General features: G+C 40.3%; 1 protein-coding gene across 1 annotated transcript; it reads right to left on the reverse strand.

Annotated features, from left to right (window-relative positions):
* Nucleotides 1-314: 314 nt before the first annotated feature.
* Nucleotides 315-26,967, reverse strand: PATL1 (PAT1 homolog 1, processing body mRNA decay factor). The gene is made up of 19 exons (XM_075258582.1): nt 26,843-26,967; nt 24,271-24,361; nt 22,964-23,157; nt 18,908-18,985; nt 17,932-18,132; nt 17,793-17,852; nt 16,000-16,083; nt 14,705-14,898; nt 9,560-9,646; nt 8,200-8,380; nt 7,022-7,145; nt 5,796-5,893; nt 5,616-5,675; nt 5,257-5,405; nt 3,783-3,942; nt 3,571-3,696; nt 3,094-3,182; nt 2,029-2,178; nt 315-1,317 (listed from the first exon to the last, which is right to left on the reverse strand). Exons 1-19 carry the CDS (start codon nt 26,855-26,857, stop codon nt 1,299-1,301), a joined length of 2,160 nt encoding a protein of 719 aa, XP_075114683.1. The 5' UTR covers nt 26,858-26,967; the 3' UTR covers nt 315-1,298.
* Between the last annotated feature and the right edge of the window lie 745 nt (nt 26,968-27,712).

The following is a 27,712-nucleotide window of genomic DNA, read 5'->3' on the forward strand; positions in this document are numbered from 1 at the left end:
ATTTCGCTACAATCATTTTGTGAAATGGTGCAGGTTTTTGTAATATATATATATATATATATATATATATATATATATATACATATATATATACATATATATATATTTTTTTTTTTATTAATAATTTCGGCTGCAAATTCCTTCCCAGTTCTGCCTCACGTTGAATACAGCAGGACACAAAAAAATTAATAAGTGTCCTGCTTGACCTTGGCATTCTGGACTTCCACCGGACTAGGCTCAGTCTTCTGCATTCTACTGCAAGACGGAAAATATGAAGAGACTGAGATGTGCGTCTGCCTATTTCTCTTCCATAAGATGTTCACATGGCTAAATTTTTACTAGCTGGAAAATTCAGCTTTAACAATTTCAAGCTGAATTTTTCCACTTGACAAAATTCTGCAGCGAAATCCACCAATTCTGCACTGACCAGGTGATTTTTTCCCACCTACTATTTACTTTAGTGGAGGTTTTATCAGATGGAATCCATCTGAAGATTGTGCCAGAAGTTATTTGAAAAATGTTGATCTAATCTTATAGTTCATGGAAGTCAGAGAGGATAGCATAATCTGATCTGGTAGCCAGACTGGTGATCACATGACACAGCCGCCTATAAAGGGGCCTTACAGGGTTTGGATGAAAGACACAAATTACACTGATTGATTACTATTATATGTCCATAAATTGCTGGTGTGCTACTTGAACAAGGTAGTGACATGGTCTACTAAACATGTACACGCAAAGCTTTTTATACTGCAGATCATGTAAGGACAATGGCAACAAATTACCAACCGGACTTTAATCGATTAAAAATACTGACGGCCTAGGAGCTTTTTTTTTTCTTGAGATTATCTTGTCATATGGATACATCCTCTATATTAAAATAACCAGTACTTGAAGGCACATGTACAAATGCATGGTATTTAAGAGTCCAGTTTAATAATACTTTATAGTTATTTACACGGCGCTATATATATATTTATATAAAAAAAATAAACAAATCTGAAAGATCCTTTCATTAGCATTTCACTGATGGATCTCACAGAGCCATTCATTAAAATCCTAAACAAGAAATGGTATGGGCTCCAGCCTGGTTCATGATCAGTCTGGTCTCATCTTGGCCATGTCATCCTGTAGATGGATATGCAAGGCAACCAGGCCATTTTTTCAGGAGTTTCCCTTTATTTCAATGCTTCGTATTCACCTTAGTGGGAACATAGTAAAACTTCACATAAAACCCTTGAAGCAAAAGACTGGAAAAGGGTGGTTGAGACTGTGGCGAGTCCAAGATACAAATTTCTTTATGGACTGGGAACCGACCTGAATTTGAAAGAAAAGAAAGCAATGATAAATAAGAGGATATGAGTTTATAAAGATCTGCACTCCACAATTCTGGTATCAAAAAGGAACAAAACAGCGATGGTTAAAATTATGTTACCTATATTTACAGTTTTCTGAAATAAATCATGCTTGAAATTTGTGGCAATTCTGAGAAGGCGTAGATTTCAATACAGGTGCCCATCCTGACAGAGGATGTGCTTCATTTATGAGGAGGGATGTGTCATATAAATAAGGAGCATTCTTCTCCAGGGCCAGATACATTAAAGACTGGTGTTCAATACGCCAGCCTTCATAAATTAAAAGTGGAGCTGATTTATCAATACAGTCTAAAAGTTAGTGCCAACACAGACAAGCTTGAAACTGCACCAGAATTACCAAAGTGCATGAATGCTGTTTGATAAATTGTAGTCTTAGACTGCCTCGTTCTTAATGTTACACCTCCTAGTTAGCTTCGTTTATGCTAGAATGATGCCCAAAAAATTATTGTTTCAGACATAGCAAGTTAAGCCATGCTCCTTTTGAAATACATGACATAAGAGTCTAAATCACTTGATAAATGTGCTGCACAGCATTTAAGACCCGTTTTTTTTGGGTATAGATTACAGAATTCTGGTACATAATAAATCTGACCCAGTGTTCTTAAGATCTTATTCAGGGAGATATGAAAACACTTCCTGGATGATTTATTACCTGAACTTTGACCGCAGCTGGCTGAGACTCTGATCATCGAGGTACCGTGAAAAGTGCAGCAGAGCTGTGACTGGTGAGCAGAGGGGCTGGGGTAGAGAGTTTGCTTGAATCTGTAAAAGGCAATGGGCAACTTGTGCAACCAAGGGTGTCCTGAAAGACAGAGCATGCACGTTAGTAATGTTTAAATGGCGCAATTCCAATGTGTGGAGATCTTTATACATGGGAAAGAAAGTACAGCAACCCAATACTAGAATGCCATTAAAAGGCTTCATTCTGACAGATAAGACTTTCTGCTATGAGTCACAATGTAGCTGGGTCTACTGCTTTGTGTACTCATCACTGGGCACCAGCTCCTAATGCCCTGGACTGGAAAACCCTCTGATCCCAATTGTTTAATCTTTTAGATACCATGATCTATAGTGACCAGGACATTTAAATGGCTCCAGCGCCCTGCAAAAGCAATCCCTGAGTGCCAATGCTGTTCCATGACTAATGAAGCTCCACGGGTCTACCTTTAGAAAATTCCAGCATGACCGAAAAGAATCCAAAAAGTTTATACTGCCGGCATAATACACTGAACTATCAGAAGATTAAGTCCATAATATCTATCTATCCATCCATCATCTATCCATCCATCCATCATCTATCCATCCATCCATCCATCCATCCATCCATCCATCCATCCATCCATCCATCATCTATCCATCCATCATCTATCCATCCATCATCTATCCATCCATCAATCTCCTTTTTATAAAGGCGGAATTGATAAGTACAGACAGCTGGACAGGTTATCCATGCCCACTTTGCCATCCTTGTGGAATAAGAAGTGCAGAAATTGTTTAAAACGGGCTTCCTAGCCAGATTAAAGCAGCCTATAGGTTCCAGCAGTCGGATCCCCACTGATCTGACAGTTATTCTTTACCTGTGGACAACCCCTTTGACAAGAAATATGGGGAAAGGGGGGAATAATTGGTCAAACTGACAGACTAGTGATATGTATGACATACCGAGTATACAAATGTTCAGCAAAAAATACAGAAGATTTAATAAGCAATAACATACCAAAGAGATTGATTCAGTGCGGTTGGACATTCGGAGCTCATTAACTCTTCGCCTCGGTCAAGAATTTGACAAAGAAGGGTCAGGCCGAACTGTGGGATAAATGATAGAAACTGGTTTAAATGCCACTAGGCACAATAGGAAAAGGTCTAACTAGAGGAATGCGATGATTAATAGGTGAAGGCTCAGTTTCACCCAGAGTGACCCACATAAAGTGGTAATATGCGCTTCGTTCAAGTGGCCACTAAAGTCAATGATCTAAGTGGTCAGGCTGGCATGACAGGCTGCAGCAGTCACATGAACAACATAGCTGATGTCATTGCTTTAGGCCTGGGGTAGGAATAGGAGAAGCAGAGTAATTTTCTTTCATTATGGAAAACTACTTTAACCCTACCAAGCAAAAAAAATATCTTGCCCTTTAGTAGGCTGAATGACTTTGCAAAAAGTTGATTCTCTGAGATACTACACTCTGACATTTACCTTGTTCTGGAGCACAGCTGTAAGCTGCTGAGAGGATCCACAGAAACACTGTAGCATGGAATTGACAGCTGATCCAGACAGCTGGCTAACCACCAGGCCAGACGGAGAAGCCAAGCATGGCAGAATCTGTAATAGAGAGACTGGTTGTGAGCAAATGTTTGGAACATGAAGTTAAAGTGGCAATATGGATATGTCTGGTAAAGAATTGTGACCTGATCTTGAATATCCTTCTTGATGAGGAAAGGCAAGCTGTGGGTTGCGGTGGAAATCAAAGAAGTGCACTGCTGCAAAGGAAGAAAAGGGAAGATCCGAGCCACCAGGCGCTTTCCCTTTCTAATGCACATAATCTGGATGATCTGTTCTTCAGCTGCTCTGTGGGCAAAGTTAAAACCAGTCATTTAATAAGCGTTTTTGAACAATTTACACCTTATGAACTCCTGAGTCCTCAGTATTCCTATCCTGTGGACTACGCACAACTATGTTCACACAGTTTTACAATGTGTATTTCTGTACATATAAAAACTGTCACATTACACAAAGAAATACACGTCAAATAGGCCTACAAACAGTGTCCCATTCGTCATAAAATGCATATTTTTATTCTTTTGACTGAATTGTAGTCTAATATCACTTAAACATAAAAAAAAAAAAAGAGAATATAATTACAGGCCTTTACTCTGGATACCGCACACATCTTTCTTGTGTCGAAGTATCAAGAAATTCCACTTTCTTTTTTTTGGGTGCTCAGGTAAATACAGCCAAACCCAGAGGGCACAGGACATATTTGAATTTGGAATAAAAGCTTGGCCAATATGTCAGAAACTTACCTCAACCTACACCATTAGGCAGGGGTAAGCAATTTTCTGCACTGCACTGAATTGTGGAACTACAAATCCCAGCATACCTACTTGCTCTGCTCAAAACTCCCACAGAAGTTAATGGAGCACGATGGGAGCTGAAGCTTCACTGCAGTTGGTGTGCTAAAGGTTAGCTCTCTCCATACATCCCCATGTGATCCAGGACGTACTATTACACCCTGGGTCACTAAGGGGTTAAACGCTAACGTGTAAGTTCTAATGAGGATATTGTTATGTATGAAATTAGTCAATATCCATAGAAAAAACAAAAGCTGTACTTTGCAAACTCGTTAAAATTACATTTAAAGGGAGTCTATCATTGGCTATAGTGATTTTTAAAGAGGACCTTCCATGGGTTGGGGCACATAAGCATATATTTGCATAGCCTTTAGGAAGACAATTCTAGACATAGCTTTTATTGATATGCCAATTACCCTGCAGGGAGCACCCAGAAGTCTGTGATGTTCCCTAAACACTGTTTGTGTGATATGTGTAAAGAAGGAGGAGAGTACAGGGAAGGCTGATGACACAAGCAGTGATCAGGTAACATTACAAAGACTTCAGAGTTTTCCCTGCAGGGTAATTAGCATATCAATAAAAGCAGGCTATTTGAAAAACAGCTGGGAGGATTAAATAATATAAAGTATGTCTAGAAGTGCCTTCCTAAAGGCTATGCAAATATATGTTTAGTTAAAAATCACTACAGCCACTGAAAGACTCCCTTTACAAGGAACAGGAAAGCATTATTAAAACTGAAGTGAAATGTGGAGCTGCCCAGAACCATATGCTACGATAATGTGTATTTGCCTGACTTCTCAAACAGATTTACCTCTCACTTCCTTCTTTGACCTTAAGGATGTCACAGAGCTGCTGCAGCTTCTGCCTTCGTTCTTCGGTCAGTGCTTCTCGCTCATCATCTTCACAGCAGAGGGAAAACCGTCGTTCAAAGTCTTCCAACTCCAACAGTACAGAAAATGCCTGCAACCAAGAGTGTAATGTCATAGCCAGTGACCAGCTAAGAAATCTGTAGTGAGGCCACAAGGATACATGCTTCTGTAAATTGGATTAATCACCCAACCTTCGGGGAATGTCCAAGAGAAGGGTGGCTACTAGAATGACACAAAACTCATGACATGTCCACAACCGCCATTCTTCTTTCTAGAGAACAGAATACTAAAAATAACCTACCTTCTCAATGATAACAAGAGTCTGGCGTCTTTTGTCTCGAACTTGCTTCTCTCGAGTTTCCTGGCGTTTAAAAAAAACACAAAAAAAACCCCTCACACATTAGAAAAAGTGAGACAACTCTTTATAATATTTGCAGGTACAAAGCTAAATCTTTTTTTTTTTTTTTTAAATAATATTTACCTCTTCATCAGAACGGTGAGTTGCCACGGCATCAATCATCTTTCGTGGGTTGTTCACACTGGACACAGTCAGCTTTCCAAGAGAGCCTTCAAACTGCACTGTGCATGTAAAATGATTGTCTTAAGTTATTATTCTCAAAAAGGAGTCACATTACACATTTCTTTAACCAAGCCTTGCATACATTAACCCCTTCCCGACATCCGCCGTAATAGTATGGTGGATGCTGGGTGTGTAACTATGACGACCGCAATAGCCCCCGGGTGTCTACTGCTTTAAGCAGTAGACAACCGGCGCTAATATCGCCGATCGGTCCCTGGACCGATCGGAGGTATTAACCCCTCCGGCGCCACGGTCAAACGCGCCAGATGCTGCAAGCTCCAAGCCCGACGTCACGTTGCCATGACAGCCGGGAGCCTCCAGGCCGGTCAGCAATCTCTTTCTTTTGCAGGCTGGTCTATGCAGCGTGCAAAAGAAATGATTATTCTTTGCAATGCATTAGCATTGTATTAGTGATCAGACCCTCTGGGGTTCAGCACCCCTAGGGGGTCTAATAAATGCAAAAAATAAATAAATAAATTTAAAAAAAGTAAAAAAATTATTATTATATATAAATATATATATATATATATATATATATATATATATATATATATATATATATATATATATATATATATATAGTATTAAAAGTTCAAATCACCCCCCTTTCCCTAGAACACATATAAAAGTAGTTAAAAACTGTGAAACATATACATGTTAGGTATCCCCGCGTCCGAAATCGCCCGCTCTACAAATCTATAAAAATATTTTTCCTGTTCGGTAAACGCCGTAGCGGGAAAAATAGTCGAAAGTGCCAAACCGCCGTTTTTTTCACTGTTTTGATTCTGATAAAAATTTGAATAAAAAGTGATCAAAGCAATAACATTTCCCGAAAATGGTAGAAGTAGAAAGTACACCCGGCCCCGCAAAAAAAGACGCCCTATACATCCCCGTACACAGACGTATAAAAAAGTTACGGCTGTCAGAATATGGCGACTTTTAGGAAATTTTTTTTTTTTTTTTTTTTAACAGTTTTGGATTTTGGGAACAAAACAAACAACAAAAAAACACATAATTTTTACCAAAACACAAACAACGGAGATAATGTTGCATTAAAGTGTGTCGCATCTTTCTGGAAGTTTCCAGGGCACACTTGTTGGAGATCACTGTTCTATCTAACCACTCACCTGGTTTGTAGGTATGCTCCAGTTTGGCTACTTGTGGTGTGATTAGTTTTGTCCGTTCCTTTTTGGGACCTTCACTTGGTCTGTCTTGACTGGAGGAAAGCTTTTCCAGCTTCTCAAAGTAATTCTAGTTTTCACAACAAAATGTGATTACAACCATGCCAATAAACATCACTTATTTCTTCCTTCATTTAGCTACATATATAAAGAAACTTAGATCCAATCTTCATCTTAAGCAGTGCTTCTGTGTTTACAGACTATCTTGCCTCAGCCACAGGGGACCTACAATAAGGCACACACCACACTTATGGGTTTACGATTACTGTAAGCACAAAATCTATGCATCTACAAAATCCTTCCTTGTTGACAAAGCTAAAAGTGAAGGATTTAGACTAAGGGCTCGTTCACATCTGCGCCCGGTCTCCGTTCTGCAGGTTTCCGTTTCCTGCACAAAACAGAGGCTGAAACCTGCAGGACTCTTTCATACCCATTCATTTGAATGGGTTTGAAAGATGTCTGGCCGTGAGCGCTTTATGCTTTCCGCCGCGAAACCGGATTTTTAAAATCGGACACAGAGTCGGACATGCAGTAACTCTGTGTCTGATTTAAAAAAAACGGTTTCGTGGCAGAGAGCATAAAATGCTCACCACCGCTCACGGCCGGACCTGGTCTGACAGCTTTCCGTCTTCTGCATGCAGAAGACGGAAAGCTGAGAACGGAGATCGAATGCTAGTGTGAACCTAGCGTCAGGCAATTTATTCAGTGTTTTCTGTGGTGTTCAAGTTTTAAAACGGCAAATTATAGCTGAAATCTAAGTCAGCTCCTAGCTTGTTCAAAATTTGTGTTTTAACATTTGTGGTGCACTGACGTCAGTACAGTAGATATTAAAATTGGCCTTATTCACACGACCGCACCGATACGCGTAGTTAATGGATCAATACAGTATCAATTTTTTTTCACTGATCCATGTACTTCAGTGGGTGAATTAGGTCTGTAAAAACAGTCATGAAAATCTCAACTGTGGAAAAAAAAAAAAAAATAGAGCACATTCTATTTCTTCATGGATCTCAGCCTATGTACTCGGTTGTGTGAATATGCTCTTATTATTTTGCCTGTATACACTGATCCATGGCCGGCTGGAAAGCAACCTCTCAAGCAAGATCTGTTTCTCAGACATTTACCTGATAGTAGAAGTCATCATGGTAGGGGTCAGTGCTCTGCAGTTGGAGGAGCTGAATACGGCAGACCCACTCCTTCTCTCGTTGAAGCATAAGACCTGCATAAGGATCACGACGATAAGCTTCACTGTGTGAGGGCCTGGAAGAGCGATCCCCTCCAGAGCCATTAACACCTCTGTGTTGGCTGAAGAAGGTACAACAAATACTTATTTGTAAAGATACTATTTTTAAGTGGTCACACAATAAGTGCAAATTATCATCATAAAACCATCATCCAGAGGAACAAGGTATTCTTTTTAACTTTGTAATAGGACATTTTTTTCTACAAATTCAGACTCAGTCTTGTTGATGTGATATTACAGGATTAATGTCTTACTGACCAGTCTGTATATATAGCTTGCTGTCCATCTATACATAATTTCTTTTACTGATCAGCTGCCATACAGTCCTTCAATTTCCATGTTTTAAGGACATTACATCGAAGTTGTATCAGCCTGTAGTGTGTTTTTCCATTTAAATATAGGGGGCGACTCAAAATCCAGGCCTCCATTGCTTAATAAATTTGGATTTCCATTGATGATTTTGTTGTCATCACACTTAACTTTGTACAGAACAAAGTATTCAGTGAGAATATTTCATTCATTCAGATCTAGGAGGTGTTATTTCCGTGTTCCCTTTATTTTTTTTGAGCAGTGTATAATGGGGCTCGACATTTCATCATGTAATCCACTATACATCATTTGTAACTGTAGCCCAGAATTATCTCAATTTATTAAACACTTATTTTATTATATTTTGGTGTGATTATAGTAATTCTTTAACAATCTTAGAATCATAGCCCATTATAAAAACCCATTTGTCTACAAATCTCTACCAGTTTGTGTCTGACTCCTTGTTGAAATTTTTCCCTGCAATTTCTAGAATAAACTGAAGGGGGCAGAAATGATGAAACAACATGACCAGTGAACTACTATCAGGCCATCAATCTCAGATCCCTGGGGTCAGAAGTCTTTCTTCTGTATAGTGAACATGTTACAGTGATACAGCAACTAAGCTCCTTGTACAAGTGAATGGCAGCTGAGCTGCAAACACTTAGATCCCCTTCTGGGTGGGTCTAAGGATAGTTCATCAAAATAGTTTGCCTATTTTAAGTTCGCCATCAACATTGGGGAATATCATTTTTGGAGACCCCTGGGAAAATGGGTTTTTAATTGTTCACATGGAGTCGCAGACAATAATGTGAAAAAGTTATTCGGGTAACACTGTGCATGTTGGAAGATCAGATATTTGGAATAAGTTGTAATGCATATAAAATACAAACTACTACAGAGGGCGCCACCCCTATTTTAACCCCAGTACTTACTTGCGGTTCTGCTGGCGCTGATGAAGTAAACGCCTGTGCTGAGGGTGTAAATGAGTGGTATCTGGGCGGAACTGCAGTTGTTGAGGCCTATAAAATATAATGCCCTGGTTACACATACAATTGTTGGATCCTATGCATTTCAAGGGCCTTTCAGGCAAAGCATAATAAGTCTGGAATTAAAACTCAAGTTATTTAACTACCACTTTCTAGAAATTTTCAAGATATCCGCTAGTAGTCAACCAATGTCAATGTTCATTATTTGTCTAGAGTTTATATAAAAAAAAAAAAAAAAAAAAAAGTTTTCCATCCTTTAGATCAGGGTTCGGCAACCATCAGCATACATGCCAAGTGTGGCAACCCGAGTCCTCACCCTGCAGTTTGGATCGGATCAAAGACGGCCCAAATGAAACTGCTATTATTAGACTGTGGGGTGTCTTAAGATCCCAGAGTATAATAAGTGTAGCCCCAGGAGAGGGGATTAAACATAATAATAAAAAAGTTACTGACCTCTCCTACGCCCCAGAATACTTCCCAGCTGTCTTCGGCACTTCTGTCTAACGTAAGATATTGCTGATAAGGCCTAAGGGGTCACGTCTGTGTCATTAGACACAATCAGCAGTTGCAGACATTAGGCAGAAGCGCTGAAGAGAACAGAGCTGCACTGGAGTGCAGGAGAGGAGAGTACCATTGTTTTTTTATGTTTGATCACTTCTCTTGACCCGCCACGTATTATACTCTGGGGTCTGAAGAGACCCCACAGTATAATAATAGCTAGTGAGTGTCGAAAATTGGTTTGAATAATATGGGACAGGGTCATTCCATATCAAGTGATCCAAATCGGAATATTTTTTTTACCTGACATCTTTAGATTTTTTTTATTTTTATTTTTTATGAAGTACAACTTAAGTTAATTACAAATAAAAAGTTTTGAATTTTTTTCTTCATCAGTTAATTTTTTATAGACTTCTAAAGTTTTGAAAAAGTGTGAATTTTGGCCTGGTATGGCTTTACATTTTTTAACATATCTTGGGCTAGAATTAAGATAAATAGGTGGGAGAGGCATCATTTTTCTCAGAGCGGTACCGGCTTTCATTTGATATGTCACAAGACGATGTTTCTTTATATTTTGTTTTGGAGAAATCAAATTCAAAATTTTGATGCGCAATTGTGAAAAAAACGTACGTTTTAAAATTGTGAAAAAATGCATTTGTGTTACTTGTGTTCTTGGTTATATTTGTACAAGTTTTCAACTTGGGACCAAATTGGGATCAATTTTTTTTAATTTTTTTTTTTAAGCCTTGAATCATCTGATTTTATGTTTGTGTGGCTTCTTCCTTTTTTCTTTTCAAATTACAACTTGCCGAATTCAACATTTATATGCAACAATAAAAAAACATAAAAAACAAATACTGTAAGAGCCAGAATAAATCCATCTTATCATAACACAACTTGTCCAGCATTTTCAACCTGAATGCATTGAACAAACTGAAAGAAAAAAGCTGCTCATATCCTCATGTGCGATTTTCTAAATAGTCTCATCCTAATTATATGTTAACAAGAGTACAAGAACCAATATTTATAACACCTATTTCTACATGTAACAATTGTTTTTTTATTATATCACTAAACATGTAATTTATTAAGAAAAATAGTCCAGTAGATAAATCCTCATTCTATAAAATATGAACTAATCAAACAATTAATAGGACATTTTTAAACTACTGGCCTTTTATCATCAATTTGTCCTTTCTAGTGAGTGAAATGTAATCTTGTCCATAAGCGCTTACTAGCAATGGCCATTTCCTTTTGTGTCAAAGAGTATGTCCGGCCTGTCATGGTGTTCGGCTCCACCTGAGTTAATATCTGATTTTTGTTGACTTGTAAAATGTCTGGTTTTCTTGGATACACAAAGGATGGTGCTGGACTAGAAGGATGCAAAAAAGTCAATTTTATGTCTTCATTTTCACAGTCTTTGGAGAGTACAGTAGCCAGCCACCAGTGCCGATCATATTCACAGTTCACAGAACTAGTTATGTCATCCATTGCCAATCTTGTGCCGCCTTCTACCACTTCATGGACTTCACTGTCATTGCTGAATGAAAAAATCCTTGTTTTTAGTTCTGTTTCACTACATGGAATGAAAGTGTGGTATTGCTGAGTCCCTTGGATGGGTTCATAACAACATGACTTCTGTATTAATTACTCTACTCTACCTTTAATAATAAGGGACATGCATCAAACATGAAGATTGGAACCTCCCTTCTTGTGGTTATCTGAGGTGAACTACAATAAGTGTCCTACCAGAAACACACCTCTGAGAGAGATGGTCCCACTCTAGTGTCATATTACAGGACCTGTATACTGCTAGTCTGACACTTTGTGAGGTGGATCATTCTCTGTACATATCTCACATAAAGACCCCACACTTTTAGACCACATGCTGAACAGATCTGAATTCAAGATTTTCGGAATGACACTGTAATAGTTATGTTTTAAAATATTATCCCATCGCGATCCCAACTTGAATTTTGGTACAGATGTGGCTAAGGGCATAGCAGGCCCATGTGCATTTTTTTGAAATTTTTAAATAAAACATTTTTTTCGGAAATGCGTTTTAAAATTTTGCGTTTGCGTTCACATGGGTAAAATATTAACAAAGATACTCTTGTGACATATTTGGTGAAAGCCTGTATAGTTCTGAGTAGAATGGCGTTTATTTTGTTTCTCTATCTTTTTCCTAGCCTAAGTTATGAGGAGAAATGTAAAGGCAGGCAACACAGAAATTCACACTTTTTCTGAACTTTGAAAATCAATTAAAAATTCTAGAATTTTTTTTTCTTCACATTTTGCATTCTCTGACACACTATTACCAAATAACTAAATCTCAAAAGAATTAAAAATATAGAGGGAAAAATCATTGGTTCACTTGACACGGAATGACCCGACATAATACTGTGTGCAGGGGCCTCTATGAGACATTATAACAAGTGGAGGGGCCGCTATGAGACATTATTCTGTATAACAGTGTGTTTTTCAACAAAAAACCCCACAACATTTGAACTCAGTTTTACATGAAAGTAAAAGTCCCAGTGGTCTATGAATATAGTTGCACCAGATACAGTGTGTTAACACCATAAGGGTTCTGCAATACAGTGCTCCTAGACACATACATTTAACCCCCTAATTGGGGGCTGTACATGGACTTTCATTGCATCTAATGGGAAAGTACAGGTGCATCCCAAGAAATAGCAGAAAATGCATGTCCTAAAGTATGACTTCAGTATAGGGGTTGTCAGCTTTACAATTATTGCCCGACACTCTAAGAACCTCATCTTTGATTTTTGGTTTGTTTTTTTTTTAAGGTGTAATCAATTTTATTCGTTTTCCAAAATTCAATGCACAACAAAACAATGACAAGCCATGGTACATATGAAGGAAAGACAACGGATCTTTGATTTTTTTAATTTAAATTGGCACGCCAAACAAAAATGGTTGCCCTGCTTTAACACTGCAGGATAATAAGCTGCACTGGATGGCCCACAGTTTAGCCATTTTACAACTACGTGACCCTAAGGGCCCCTTCACACAGAGTAAGCGCGCCGCTCATTTAGACATGTATACACATGTCCGAATGTAGCGCTTCAAAACAGAGCCCATTGATTTAAATGGGAAGCGCGCGTATAACAGCATATACGCGCGCGTCCCATTGAAATCAATGGGCTCTGTTTTGAAGCGCCGTGCTCGGACACGTGTATACGTGTCTAAATGAGCAGCGCGCTTACGCTGTGTGAAGGGGCCCTAATAGTAAGGCTGTAAGTGTTGTGCTCTAGTAGGACTAATAAATTAAGACAAAAAGTTTCAGAAACATAAACTACCCTCAACTGATCCTTTATGATTGGAACAAAATGACTATAAAATAATCAATTATTTATAATGCATGACAAACACCATGATAAAAAGACATGGCATAAAAAAAAAAAAAAAAAAAAAAAAAAAAGAAGAATTGCCATCTTTTTGTGACCCAAGATGCTAAGAATGGAACAAAAAAAAATATCAGTCATGTACACCTCAAAATGGAAACTATAAAAAAAACTAAATTTGTCCTCCAAAAAACTGCTCAGTATACAGAATTTAAAAAAAAAAAAAAAAAAAAAAAAAAAAAAAAAAAAAAAAGGCTAAAAGTGGCTATGGCTTTTCTTATATTTCAAAAGTACCGTATTTTCCGGACTATAAAGGCGCACATAAAATCCTACGATTTCCTCAGAAATCGAAAGTGCGCCTCACAGTCCGGTGCACCTTATATATGGATGGAAGCGGCGGCATGCAAGGAGTATTCGCTCATCTCTAACTTCAATTGAAGTCTTACAATTGAAGTTAGAGATGAGCGAATACTATTCGAATAGCACGCTCCCATTGCAATGTATGGAAGCGGCACGCAGACTTTGCCGGCGGCTGTCGCTTAACTCCTCGCGTGCCGAGCGCTTCCATTCATTTCAATGGAAGCGTGCCATTGAAATGAATAGAAGCGGCTGGCACGCGGGGGGTTAAGCGGCCGCCAGCAAAGTCTGCGTGCCGCCGCTTTCAATCACATATAAGGCGCACCGAACAGCGCTGCATCTTATAGTCCAGTGCGCCTTATATATGAACCTAGACAGGACCATAAGGCGCTCATGGGTAATGCGCCTTATAGTCCAGTGTGCCTTATAGTCCGCAAAATACGGTACTGAAAAACTATAAATTGTGAAACAGTAATTGGCTAGTAAATGACTGCAGCAGACGGACCATGAACGGGACACAACCACCTCCAATTTAGCAAGGTCTGGAAAAACAGCTGGCCCAGGAAATATTTAAAAAGGAAAATATGTTCTGGTTTTTTGGTATAATATACAATTTTGAAAAGAAGTTGAACCACCCACTGAAAGCAGGTTGTTAAGGTGTTAAACGCAATGCCAATTGCCATGCATTATAACTTAAAAATGAAGGCTTCCATTTAACAAATACAACCTTTCATCAAGAAAACCATGAGGCTTCAATACACAAAGTATATTGTAAAGTTGTGTAAACCTTCATTACACAATGAAGAAGTAGTAAATACTGAAATGTTAATGCGCTTTTAGTTTAACTTGCATTCATTCAAAAATATACCTTATGTTCTTGAGATGGGCTCCTGGGGCAGCTGCAGAAGGAACACTGAAAAAGGGACGGAACCCTCCACCTCCTGGTGGAACCATTGACCCTACATGTCCCTGTAAAAGCTTGGGTGTGACATTAGTCATAACAGGCCCATGGAGGCTGCCAGTACGAGCAAACTGACTGGGAGACATCCTGCCAGCTGCGGCCTGAAATAAAAAAAAAAAAAATATATATATATATATATATATATATATATATATATATATATATATATATATATATAAAAATTGATAAAACAAAAAGAAATTACTGCTAATTTATAAAAAAAAAGAAAAAAAAAGGCAAAAAAAAGTATATTAAACAAGAAATTGCATGCAACTGAATAGCCATGACAAATCAAAATGTTTATATGAAATATACAGCACATTTTTAGTTTTCTAACAAATGACCTAAATTAGTTAAATCAGGATCCATGGGCACAAAAAGTAACCAGGATAAAAAAAAAAAACTGGACAAGGATGCTGTGTACAGGTGACATATCTTACCTATGAGCTTCACTGCCATTACATGAATACTCCATGGATTTTTATTAAAAGGGTTGTCTCGAGAATTAAACGTATCACCTTTCCGCAAAAGTACCAGTGTGCGACTTGAACTCCATTTCAACACCACCACAATAGGATTGAGGTGTGAATAGTGGAGGTTAGAGATGAGCGAATAGTATTCGAAAATGCAGTTTCGAATACCTCGCTCCATAGGAATGAATGGGAGCGGCTGCGCGCCGGCGCTTATCCCCTTGCAGTTTGCCCGCTTCCATTCATTCCTATGGGAGGGAGGTATTCAAAACTAAACTAGAGTTTCGAATAGTATTCGCTCATCTCTGGTGGAGGTCTCAGGACATGTTTTACTGATTGATGGTGGAGGGGGGGGATGTGTAGTTGTAACTGCTCTTGCCATGGTCTTAACTTGCAAGTACAGGTACAGCCCCCAGTTAGGAATAACCCACATGCAGTTTCTACTAAACTAATTGCACCACTCCTGACATTATCACATTATGACTTTGATGCTTTCATTCAGTTAAGAGGGTTAGTCTTCCATTATGCTGTATTTATTTAGGTTTATTCCCATCTCCAAATTTGTTTCACAAATGTGAAACAAGGTATGATCACCTGCCTTTTTTTTTTGTGCAGAGACAAATCTGTTGCATTTACTTTGTTATCCCTCCCTCATACAACCTCAATAAAAACTCAAACTTTACATCTCATGGTACACAGACATACAAACAGGACTCCGCAGCAGAGGCTTACCTGAGCTCCTCCTATAAGCTGCGCCCGCTGAAGTGGGGACAGGGCAGAAGGGAACGGGTGTCTCAAAAGTGCTGCTGGATTACTCTGCAGAAAAAGAAACTGTAAACTAGAGTCTAGCCAAACATTTATATACTGGAGAAGACACAGAGAAAGACCACAAAGTTAAAGTGTAGCTGTCGTTTCAATATTATTTTTGCTAAGGGAAGGGAGGGATTTGTGAACATTTTTTTTTTTTTTCTTCAACTATTAAATTTTAACAGAAAACAAGTTCTAAATATGAAGAATTGCTAGGGAGTTCCATCCCGTATTCACCTTCATTTGTCAGCATATACAGATGCTAAAGGAGAGAAAGTAAGGCTCTTCAAATAGCTAAATCTTCTTTTTCATACCACCTAGAGAAGTGCTCCTAGTGTCATTTGACAACAGAGTCTCAGTTTATGGCTGCAGCTAATAAAAGCAAAACGACATTTACACTTTAAGCCATTAATATAAGCTAGGCATTTCAAACATGTTTTGATAGGGGTAATCCTGATAGCAAGCAGGACTGAATGATATGGCACCTAAAACAGAACTTGGCAGCTCTCCTTATATGTGTTTCCTAATGAAATACAATTGTGCAGCAGGTTTTCTTATAACTCTTCACTGGGCAGTTCCTCATACTGCAAATATATAGAAACTTGATTTTGGTTTAGGGTGTGTTCCTACAAATAGATGCAATCCATCAGAAATAGGATGTGATCTATCAGGGGCTAACACCCAAATGCCACACGCATAAGCTGTTCTTGTAATAGGAGCAGCACACAAGTTCACCAGAACCACTGATATGCAATGGACGGAGCTGCCGTGTTGCTTGTCCACAAGCAGCTTCTGGTAACTGGAGGCTGCTAGAACATATGATCAGTGCGGGGTCTGGATATTGGATTCTGGATAGGTCATCATTTTGAAAGTTAGATTTGGGGTCAGAGAACCCCTTTAAGTATATATTTTACCACGTTAGAAATTTGGTCTCCAAAGCAAGCAGATAAAAATTATGTGCATAGCTACATCCATATATAAGGATTTTAAACAAAACCTGATTTCAAAGGTCAGGAGGGAAAGCAAGGCTATCATCAGTCATTGCACTATATGCAAAGTGCTATATATGCATTGTAAGCTGATGGCTGGTCAGATAATGGAGGGGGTGTACATCTCACCCAGACTACTAAGGTGGGTGAGATGAGAAAACTCCAGAAAGAACATTTCTCAGCAGATAACTATTGTCTGCTGAGGGTTATTTCAGAGTTCCAGTTACTGGGCTGGATTTTTAGGAATGGCAGGTAGGTTGGCAGTGGGACCTGTCATTCCACCCCCCTCCAGTCCACACTTTGGGGATGTTCCGGCAGCGACTCCGCTACAGTGAGTCTCCGTGTCAAGGAGGCTTAAGAAGTCAGCTCCAGCAGCAACACTTTGGCAGAACTTGGTTGTAGTGCCAAACAGAGAGGTCATTTTTTTGGAGCTGTGTCCTGAATTATTCAACTGGCTTTTGATTTCTGTTATTCTAGGTGAGGTAACCTATTCTATGTTTAGTTAGAGCCTAGCCGGGCAGGGATTTATTTTTGTATTTTTTCCTTTTGTTGCTGCACAGTTTTGTTTTGAGTGAAAATAAACTCTACCTCTGTTTGGACTAAAGAAACTGGATTTTTGTGTCTATGCCACCCCACCTAGCAACCCTAGACCGCATACAAATCTTGGAGAACCTATTGGCGTTTGAGATGCCTAGTTAAGGCAAGAAAAGAAATTATAAGAGGATTTACCGGATGGTTGTTGAAAGGAGAAGAGGCCGCTCGAATGTGGATGGGATTTGGGCATAAAACCTAGAAGACAGTTATAAGTAAATCAACTGAGAATTCAGACAATTTTGTATAACATTAGGACCACTGAGAACACAAGTACCTGTTGCTGACTGAATATGGGGCCAACATGTTTCGGGGGAGTTCCAATAGGCACAGCTCTCACAGGTGGACTGCCTATGACAGGGGAGGTGGATCTTCGAGGCAAAGCTCTCTCTGAGGCATCTCGTTCAGCACTGTCTCGGTTGGGGGGAGGAATGGGAGCCAAGCCATACTCATGTAGTATAGACAGTGGGCTCATATCCTTAAATGAAAGACAAAGAGACAATGAATACTTAAACAGGTTTTCTCATCTCAGGGTTTCACTTAACTTCCTATTTTTCAGCTCAGGAGCTAGTTAGAGCTAGCTGAGGTTGTCTGAAGCCTAGGACACTAGCTGTAGAGACATTCAACTCTATATGACAAACACAGCAAGATAGATAAACTACCTGTTTTACTGAATACATTGCTTTAAGCTACAAGTGTTGCCTCTTGCTGATACCTGCTTTAGTAGCACGGTAAAAGCAGGCATTTTAAGTATAGCACCACCTCATAATCACTGGGTCTCCACTCCTCCGCTTACTATTTCATTGTCAATACAACGCTTGCAAGGTGAGAAAGCAACCTGTCTGGTTCCCAAGACAGCTGAGGGCCTTACAAACTAACATACAAATGCAAAGATTATTCTACTGGCCAAAATTCTAAGTTCAAAATTTCACAAAGATAGTACAACATAAAGACTAATTTATTAATATTTTTTTCCAGATTCCCAGTACATTACAAAATAATTACATTAGGTACCATTATATGACTCTGAAGAATATTTCAAACAAACAAAAAATGACATTTGAAAGGGGAGGAGTAAAAAAATAAATAAAAATTAAAATAGAAGGAACGGTTTATATGTGATCCTAGAGATGCAGCCTATGATTGCATTAGAAATAAACCTCCTATCACAAATGGTTTATGACACCAAAGAATGCAGAGATTCAGAGAGCATTTAACAAAAAAATAAATCTGTGCGCAATATTTTGCCTTACCTCGGTCAGTAAGGGTCCTCGAATTGGTCGTAGGTCTGAAGAAGAATCCCATATACTTGAGTTTATCCCAGATGATAACTTAAAAATATAAATGAAAAAATAGGGAGGCATTTTAAAAATCAAAGACTATAACAGAGTAACTTCAGATAAGAGCGGGGGTCTAACATTTCAGACTCTACCAAACTTTTAAATGAAGGAGATGCCTCTTTATGAAATAGTATAGTCTACTGCACTAATCCATACAGCAGAAATAAGGTGCACATGCCCGATATAAGGGACACATTTTAAGCCACTGCCTTCATGTGAATGTTGGGGGAAGTGCTAAAAGGCCCCCTAAAGTCTCTAGCACCTGAGCTCAGCTGTATAGAGCTATAACTACAACCTCAATTCCAATAACTTAGGATGCTGTATAAAACCTAAATAAAAATAGAATACCATGATTTGCAAATCCTTCTCAACCTATATTCAACTGAATACACTAGAAAGACATTTAATCGGATTTAATCATTAAAATTGCATTTTTTCCTCCCTAACATGTAGGAATAGCCTTAAGAGCCTGGAAGAGGAGGCGTGGCTGAAGATGATGTCGGACCCTGAATGCCCGCCCCCAGTGCACGTTCGGCAAGTTGAATATATTTTGTTTTAGGGTTTTATTTTAAAACGAGGGAAGGGGGGGGGGGGGGGTAGTTTAATATAACTTTAGCGGTGCCTGAATAGCCTTTTTTAAGGCTATTCACGCATATGTGGGGCTCTATCAGCATGATTTTGCTGATAGAGGACCTTTCATCAGATCGGGCACAGGCAGTTTTATATACTGCTGGAAAGCTGACAGTGCGCTGAATTCAGCGCACTATCGGCTTTCCCGTTCTGTGCCCGGTGTAAAGCACTATCGGTCCCGGTACCGTAGGGCTTTACAGTCAGAAGGGCGTTTCTGACACTTAGCCAGGAACGTCCTTCTGCCCAGCAGCGCCTATCGCGCTGTACTGTGGAGCGGGGAGGAACGCCCCCTCCCCTCCTGATAATACTCGTCTATGGACGAGCACTGTGAGCAGAGGGAGGGGGAGTTCCTCCCCGCTCCACAGTACAGTGCAATAGGCGCTGCTGGGCAGAAGGACATTCTTGGCTAAGTGTCAGAAACGCCCTTCTGACACTAAAGCGCTACCGTCCCGGGACCGATAGCTCTTTACACCGGGAACAGATCAGTCAGCTTTCCAGCAGTATATAGAACTGCATGTGCCCGATCTGATGAAAGGTCCTCTTTAAGAAAGGATATTCTTCTCCTACCTTTAGGAGTGATTAAAAAAAAAAAAAAAATCTCCCGGCTACTTAGTTCCCCTGGTGTCCGCTTACCTACACAGATCCACTGTCGCTCCCTGGTTCATCTAGGTCTGGTCCTCTATCATTGACATGCCTTCAGAACGCTCTACGCACCCCCACCTCCCTAGGCTAGTGTTAGAGATTATGGGAGTAGGCGGGGCTTGTTGTGGCTTAGGAGAGTGTAGGCGGGGAGATGTGAGTGCATCATGCACGTCTCCCCTCCCAGTACCCGCCCACACACTCCTAAGCCACAAGCCCCGCTTTCTCCCAGCATCTCTAACACTAGTCTAGGGAGGCGGGGGCACGCTGGGCGCTCTGAAGGTATGTGAAAGAGAAAGAAGAGGAGCGAGAACAACGGGGAGCGGCACAGAGTGACTTAGCGCAGCCTGCCACTCTTCTGCTTCACCGTACACTCAGCTCTGCTACATCAGAGATGTAGCACACCCAAGTATACGGCACACCAGGGAGGAAACAGAAGAGTAGTACGCTCCCATAGGAATGAATGGACGCAGCCGGCACGCAGGGGGTTAGGCGGCCGGACGCCGGCAAAGTCTGCGTGGCGGCTGCTTCCATTCATTCATATGGGTGCGTGCTCGCTCATCTGATACTATAGCTTTTCCCACAATGATTGCCCAGTAGCCAAGCATTGTGGGAAATAACCTCCGACCTCGATCCCCCCGGAAAAGATCGGGATCAAAATTCCGATTGTGGAATTTACTAAATGCCGATCAGAATCCGAACATTTCCGATCCTGATCACTCAATCCTAATACAGTAGAATCCCTTTAATGTTCAAGCGGATAAACTTTGGGGTTTTTTTTTTTTTGCAAATATTCACTCAGTCTGAATTTGATGCCTGCAACATGTTCCAGAAAAGCTGAGACAGGGGCATGTTCACCACTGTGCTACAGCCTTTACTTTAACAACACTCAATAAGCATTTGGGAACTGAGGACACTAACAGTTGAAGCTTTGTACATGGAATTCTTTCCCATTCTTGCTTGGTGTACAACTTCAGTTGCTCAACAGTCCGGGGTCTCCGTTGTCATATTTTGTGCTTCATAATATGCCACACATTTTCAATGGGAGAAAGGTCTGGGCAGAAGGCAAGCCAATCTAGTACCTGCACTCTCTTACAACAAAGCCATGCTGTTGTAACGTGCAGAATGTGGTTTGGCATTGTCTTGTCGAAATAAACAGAAACATCCATGTACAAGACGTTGCTTGGATGGCAGCATATGTTGCTCCAAAACTTGTATGTATCTTTCAGCACCAATGGTGCCTTTACAAATGTGTAAGATACCCAATGCCATGGGAATTGGCACACCCCTATACAATCAGAGATGCTGGCTTTTGAACTTCCTGCCGATAAAAATCTGGACAGACCTTTTACCTTTTGACCCCGAGGACATAACATCCATCATTTCCGAAAACAATGTGAAATGTGGACTTGTCAGACCACTTTTCCACTTCTGCGTCAGTCCATCTCAGATGAGCTGGGGCCCAGAGAAGCCATTTGCGTCTCTGGGTATTGTTGCTATATGGCTTTTGCCTTGCATGGTAGAGTTTTAACTTGCATTTGTAGATGACCGACGAACTCTGTTCACTGACAAGCATTTTCGGAAGTGTTCATGAGCCCATGTAGTAATATAAGTAACAGAAGGATATCAGTTGTTAATGTGGTGTTGTTAATCCTGAGGTATGGAAGGTCAAAGGCATTCAAAATTGGTTTTCAGGCTTGTCGCTTACTTGCAGAGATTTCTCCAGATTTTCTAAATCTTTTGATGATATTATGGACTGCAGATGATGAAATCCCTAAATGCCTTGCAATTGTTCAATGGACTATTTCCTCACAAAATGGTGAACCTCGCCCAATCTTTGTTTGTGTACAACTGAACCTTTTGAGGATGCTCCCATTATACCCAATCATGAAAAACTGGGTTTTTTTTGAGCATTCCTCAACTTTCCTAGTTTTTTGTTGCCACTGAAGGCACCAAATTCAAAATGAGTGAATATTTGCAAAAAAAAAAACAAAACAAAGTTTATCAGTTTGAACATATAAATATCTGGTCTTTGTAGTGTATTCAACTGTATACAGGTTGAAAAGGATTTGCAAATCATTTTATCACCGACACATGGGACCTTTCCAGATCACTGGTACAGTCAGCACAGGAGCCCTTTAGAACAAGACAAAAGTGTGCCAATGAACACTAAGTAAATATACCAGCACCACTGGAGCAATGTACTCTGGATACACTAGGGCAGGGGTAGGGAACCTTGGCTCTCCCGCTGCTGTGAAACTACAACTCCCAACATGCTCCACTCACTTTCATGGGAGTTCCAAGAACAGTAGAGCAAGTGTGCATGCTGGGAGCTGTAGTTTTGTAACAGCTGGAGAGCCAAGGTTCCCTAACCCTGCACTAGGGCAAAGAAATATTTGGCCACATGCCCAGAACACGTCTGGTGAAAACTAAAAACCGCATTTCATCAGAAGAACGTAATAGCAATTACTATATAAAGGTCTGGTGGTTGAAGTTTTATGGTGTGGTATGTTGTTATGCTGCTTTGTTGTATTGGTGCAGCTCACATTAACAGAACTCCACTGTCATGTCTGACAGTAAATCAAGTAAACCAATCAGTTGCCTAACATCCAACACTAATGAATACGTCACATGGTATACAGTTTCCTAGTTCTACACCATTTTAGTCTCCTTTATACATAGGGCAATTCTATTAATTACCGGAGTCCGTGTCCCACGAGGCAGGGACGGTTCTTCTATCTCCTTCACAAGCTGACTAAGACTGTGCTCCAGTTCTTCTTGTTGCTCTCCCAGTGGATCGTGGATGAGAGAAGTACTCCTGGCCAAAAGGTGAGAAGAAGGCAACTTCTCTTCCATCTCTGCCAGACGTTCATGTTCCTCCCGCCAGTCATCATCTAAAAGAGAAAGGTAAACAGAAAAGAGTGGTCAGCATCAAGTTGCCACTGTAGAATAATGACTTACATGGCAGCTGGTTAAATCTCTGGCCATGTAATTTAGACACACTAGGTTAACAGAGGCAGGCTCCCTATGTTACCTATCTGTCTTCCTTAGGGTAAAGCCCCACATAGCAAGCTGCAGCCAAAAAGCATTGCGAAAAAAAACAAAACGATGGACAGCAATGAATCCATTTTTTTTTTTTTTTTAAACATTGAGGTCTATGGAGGGCAGACACAAGAATTACCAACAAATAGTAGTTCCAAAAGTCAGTCTGTGCCTGTTTTGCAATCCACTATGCTCAGAATGAAGAGGGAAAAAAAAAGGCATCTGTAAAAAAATAAAACCCCACTCACACACAAATGGACTGTCTTTTTGACAGACATTAATGTGCAACAAAAAAAGATGGACTATGGTATGTGCCATGTAACTTTTTTGATGAATCAGGGTTTGTTTTTTGTACAAATTCACAATGGGCAGATATCAGGCACAGATGTGAACACAGCATAACAGGTATCCTATGACTTGCTGTAACAGTCACATAACAGGACATAACAGTCCTGGGAGGTCACAGAAGTTGGCTTGTACCACCAAGACTGCACTACTACAGAGAAGTAGTGGGACCACCCAAATGACAACTAACGAGAACTATTTTATGTGGACAACTAATGTCTATTTTGTTTATAACTATATATGGAACTTTCTATTGCCTAGTTACAAAACAAATTGGCTCTTGGAGTGGTGCAAGGAACTAAAGGATACAATAACGTGTCCAGTCCTGTTCTAAAAGGACACAAAACTGGCTATGGTAACAACCGTGCAACACAAGCTTTACGACTTTCCTCATTGCCACAGGTTTTCAGGAACATGTCATACATTCTGCAGCAAATATTAATATAGAACATGTGCAGGAGGGGAAAACCGGACCACAGGTGACAATTGGATATTAGTTCCATAATGGCAAAAGCCGATCACTATTGGCTATATTACAAAGGCACCATTGACCAAAGCAAGCCACCCACTTCCCACATGAAGCATGATCAAATCCAAAAGTCTGAACAGATCCAACTCACCAATTGCTCCAGCTCCAAACGTGTCATCATTAAATTGATCAATTTCCTCATCTTCCTCGAGGTCAGGGAAGCCATCACCATCATCAAGAGACTGAAATACAAAATATAGTATATAAAAAAAAAAAAAAAACATTTGCTGAGGTTTATTTGAAATGTCTGGACAAATGTAAACCAATACCAGGTGTCAGCAACCAACCTCACCAACACACAATTACAGGTTGCTGTATCAATCAGAATAAGAATAACCAAGTGACAGGGCTGTATTTTCATCTCTCCCTTACGGCATAGACGTAATGGGAGAGCATCCATGAAGTAAACAGACTTATACACAGCAATTTATCTGTTCACAGTGGCCACAGCACCAGACAACACAGGGGTTCGGGGTAGTCTCATAAGCAATCATTTTCTCAGTGTGCAGGGTTAAGATTATACATTAGCATCAGAGTGCTTGTGTTGTCCAATGAAGCCATACTGGGGTGGAGGGGGTAAAAACCACAAATGGTCAAAAACAATACACAGTAATCGCCTTTATTTCCGTCATAATCCAGCGTGGGCTTCACCTGGTCTTTGTATACAATCAGTTGCTGCAGTGATCAAATGGCCTCATGGCTCACTAGAGTGGAGATACCAGTAATATGACCTATGACCATTATTGACTGCAGTGGTCACAGCACCAAATCATGGGGGGAAAAATAACAGGTGAGCGCGCGCACATATATATATATATATTTTTTTAGACCATTTGCAGCTTTTTAATTTTCTCATCCACTGACCGCTCCTCAAAACGGTGATGAATTCAGATGGAACATTCTGATACTGAATGAGTACGATATTCTTCTGCTGACATACAATCCCAAGAATAGGAATATATAGGAGACAGATGAAGCTAGGATACAGGATCAGTTTATAGACTGTAACCATGAGAATAGAAGTACCGGCAAAAAAACTGCTGAAAATCCACAAATTCCCAATAGATATTTTTTAGCTGTAACATCCCACTTAGTACACTGCCCTTCTTGTGGTAATTCTGTGTGGATTCTGCTACATATAGACAGTATAACATCCAACAGGAGTAAGCAGAAGTGAGGACCATACTACACAACTACACACAACCGGCCATTTACTCAAATCGCTGTTGTGCAAAACTACATTACTGCTGACGGAGGAGAGGGACCATAAGTAGGCGTTTTATACAGTTCGAAAAATCCTTTAAAGGGCCATTAACATCACACAAAGTGATGTGAGATCAGAGGGGATTGTATGAATTTCTGGAGTTATCCATATATAGCGACAGGAATATCTAAGGTTCTAAGACACACCTACACTATTAGTATAAGTGATTGGCAGTCACACTTTTAGGAAATGCACACATACATATGCAGAGCAGGGTGGAGGTCCCTGAACTCTAAACAGGACTTCATAAACTATGGAAGTCCTGTTTCTGCTGTGGAGGGAGATGCTGCACAGCCACTGATGGGAGGATCTGCAGAATCTCAGTCAATGGTCTTAGGTTCTGCAGATCCTCCCATCAGGGGCTGTGCAGCATCTCCCTCCACAGCAGAAACAGGATTGACGCACTCACCACCAGGCCTCCACATGCAAACCCCATGTGGTTGGATCACAAATGGATCCAGGATTTGCCAATAAAGACTATACTGTTTGGGTCCATAACAGTCCAGATAGGGCTGGGCATTTAACCTAATTTGATTAATTCACGGGCGCAAAATAACATGGCGTATACGCTCCTAACTCCCATGGAAATGAATGGGAGCATCTTGAGCGCGTAATCTGCCGGCACATGTATACATGGCCGGATCACGCTCCATGTTACATCATGTGAACGCACCCTAACTGTGCTTTACCCTGAAGTCTGAAATATTCCATACAGGCTTTCTTCTCCTCTTGCAATCTATGACCAACCATTTCTTTACGCTAGTCAATAGTTGCAGGTAGTGCTGGCCAATTAATAAAATTAAATCGCCAACTGGGATCCTCCCAAATAGGTTTTCATACAGAAAAGCCGCACCTCACGTAACCTGCAGGAGTATGAGGTATTCCTCCAAGCTTTTTCCTCCTTTCACCAGTTATGATGATGATTTCTCCACTGAAAATCTTGGACAATCCCTTTAAAGATTCTTTGTTCCTTGCTAAATCCCTAAATCTTGTAATCTCATCAGATTTAAGCGGAGGCCAGCACCAAACTCTGTAATAAGGAGAGAGTGATGTTCCGTTGCGTTCTGCCTTCTCTGCTCTACAAGAACTTTAATCTCATGTTTATACTCCCTCCTAACCCCTACACTCCACACGCCGAGCCCTAGTCTTGTGGACTGAACTGCTGGGAGGTTTATAGGAGAAGGTCACAGGTAGTACATTCAATAAACTTTAAATATAGCATGGCAGCTCCATTCTCTATGTAGTGTTATATTACATAACCCCCCCCCCCCCCCCTATTCTATCTCTATATAGATGCTGCCTCCTCCTCCTCCCGCCCTCAGGCTGCTGCCTCAAGGCGCTACCCATTGTACCCAGACTAGACAGCCCCATCACACACCTCCACGCTGCCCGTTCTCACCTGACACCGGAGCATGTCTCTCTCACTCTCTCGCTTTCCCACTCTCGGCCTCTCCTCCCCTTCTCTACGAGCCGCGCTCACGCTCTCCCTCCTCTTCCCAGTTCTCTGCCTTCATTGGCTGTCCGCGCAAGCGAGTTCCCTATCCCGCACTCTCTGATTGGCTGAACCACAAGGCGTGCGCGTCCCCTGGTATATTACGTCAGACGGCGCGTGACCAACGTGCTCGTTCTGTTGCCAGGTGACCTGCGTCTGACGTAACTTGGGACCTCGCCTTGCTGAAAACTTCAATGAATGCAACTTTATTGATCAAGACAAAGCTCCATTGTGACAAAGCTGCTGGTCTTTGATTGTGTGTACGGATTCCAGTGTTGTGCAAGACTAGTGTTACTGGTTTTTCTCACTTGGAGAAATATATCCTGCCAAAGTATACAAAGCTTACTCATTTATATCATACGTGCGTTGGCAAAAAACGCCACTAAAAATAATTTGAAAGGCGGGCAATTCATAATAATACCAGAGATGCGCCATGTGTGCCAAACAGAAATTGAACTGAAATATAAAAACAAATATAATCGAGAAATATAAAAATAAAATCGAGAAGCAACCACAGAAAAAATCATATATTTTATTAAACCACAAGAAAGACACAAAGGGACATAAACATTAAAAACACTACTTAATATGTATATATGACATATACAGTGTTGGCCAAAAGTATTGGCACCCCTGCAATTCTGTCAGTTAATACTTTCTTCCAGAAAATGATTGCAATCACAAATTCTTTGGTATTACCACAAAAAGAACTGTCAAAAAGCCAAATTGGATATAATACCACACCAAACATAAAAAAGGGAGTGGACAAAAGTATTG

The sequence above is a fragment of the Leptodactylus fuscus genome, chromosome 10 (assembly GCF_031893055.1).
Source record: "Leptodactylus fuscus isolate aLepFus1 chromosome 10, aLepFus1.hap2, whole genome shotgun sequence".
Taxonomy (NCBI): Eukaryota; Metazoa; Chordata; class Amphibia; order Anura; family Leptodactylidae; genus Leptodactylus; species Leptodactylus fuscus.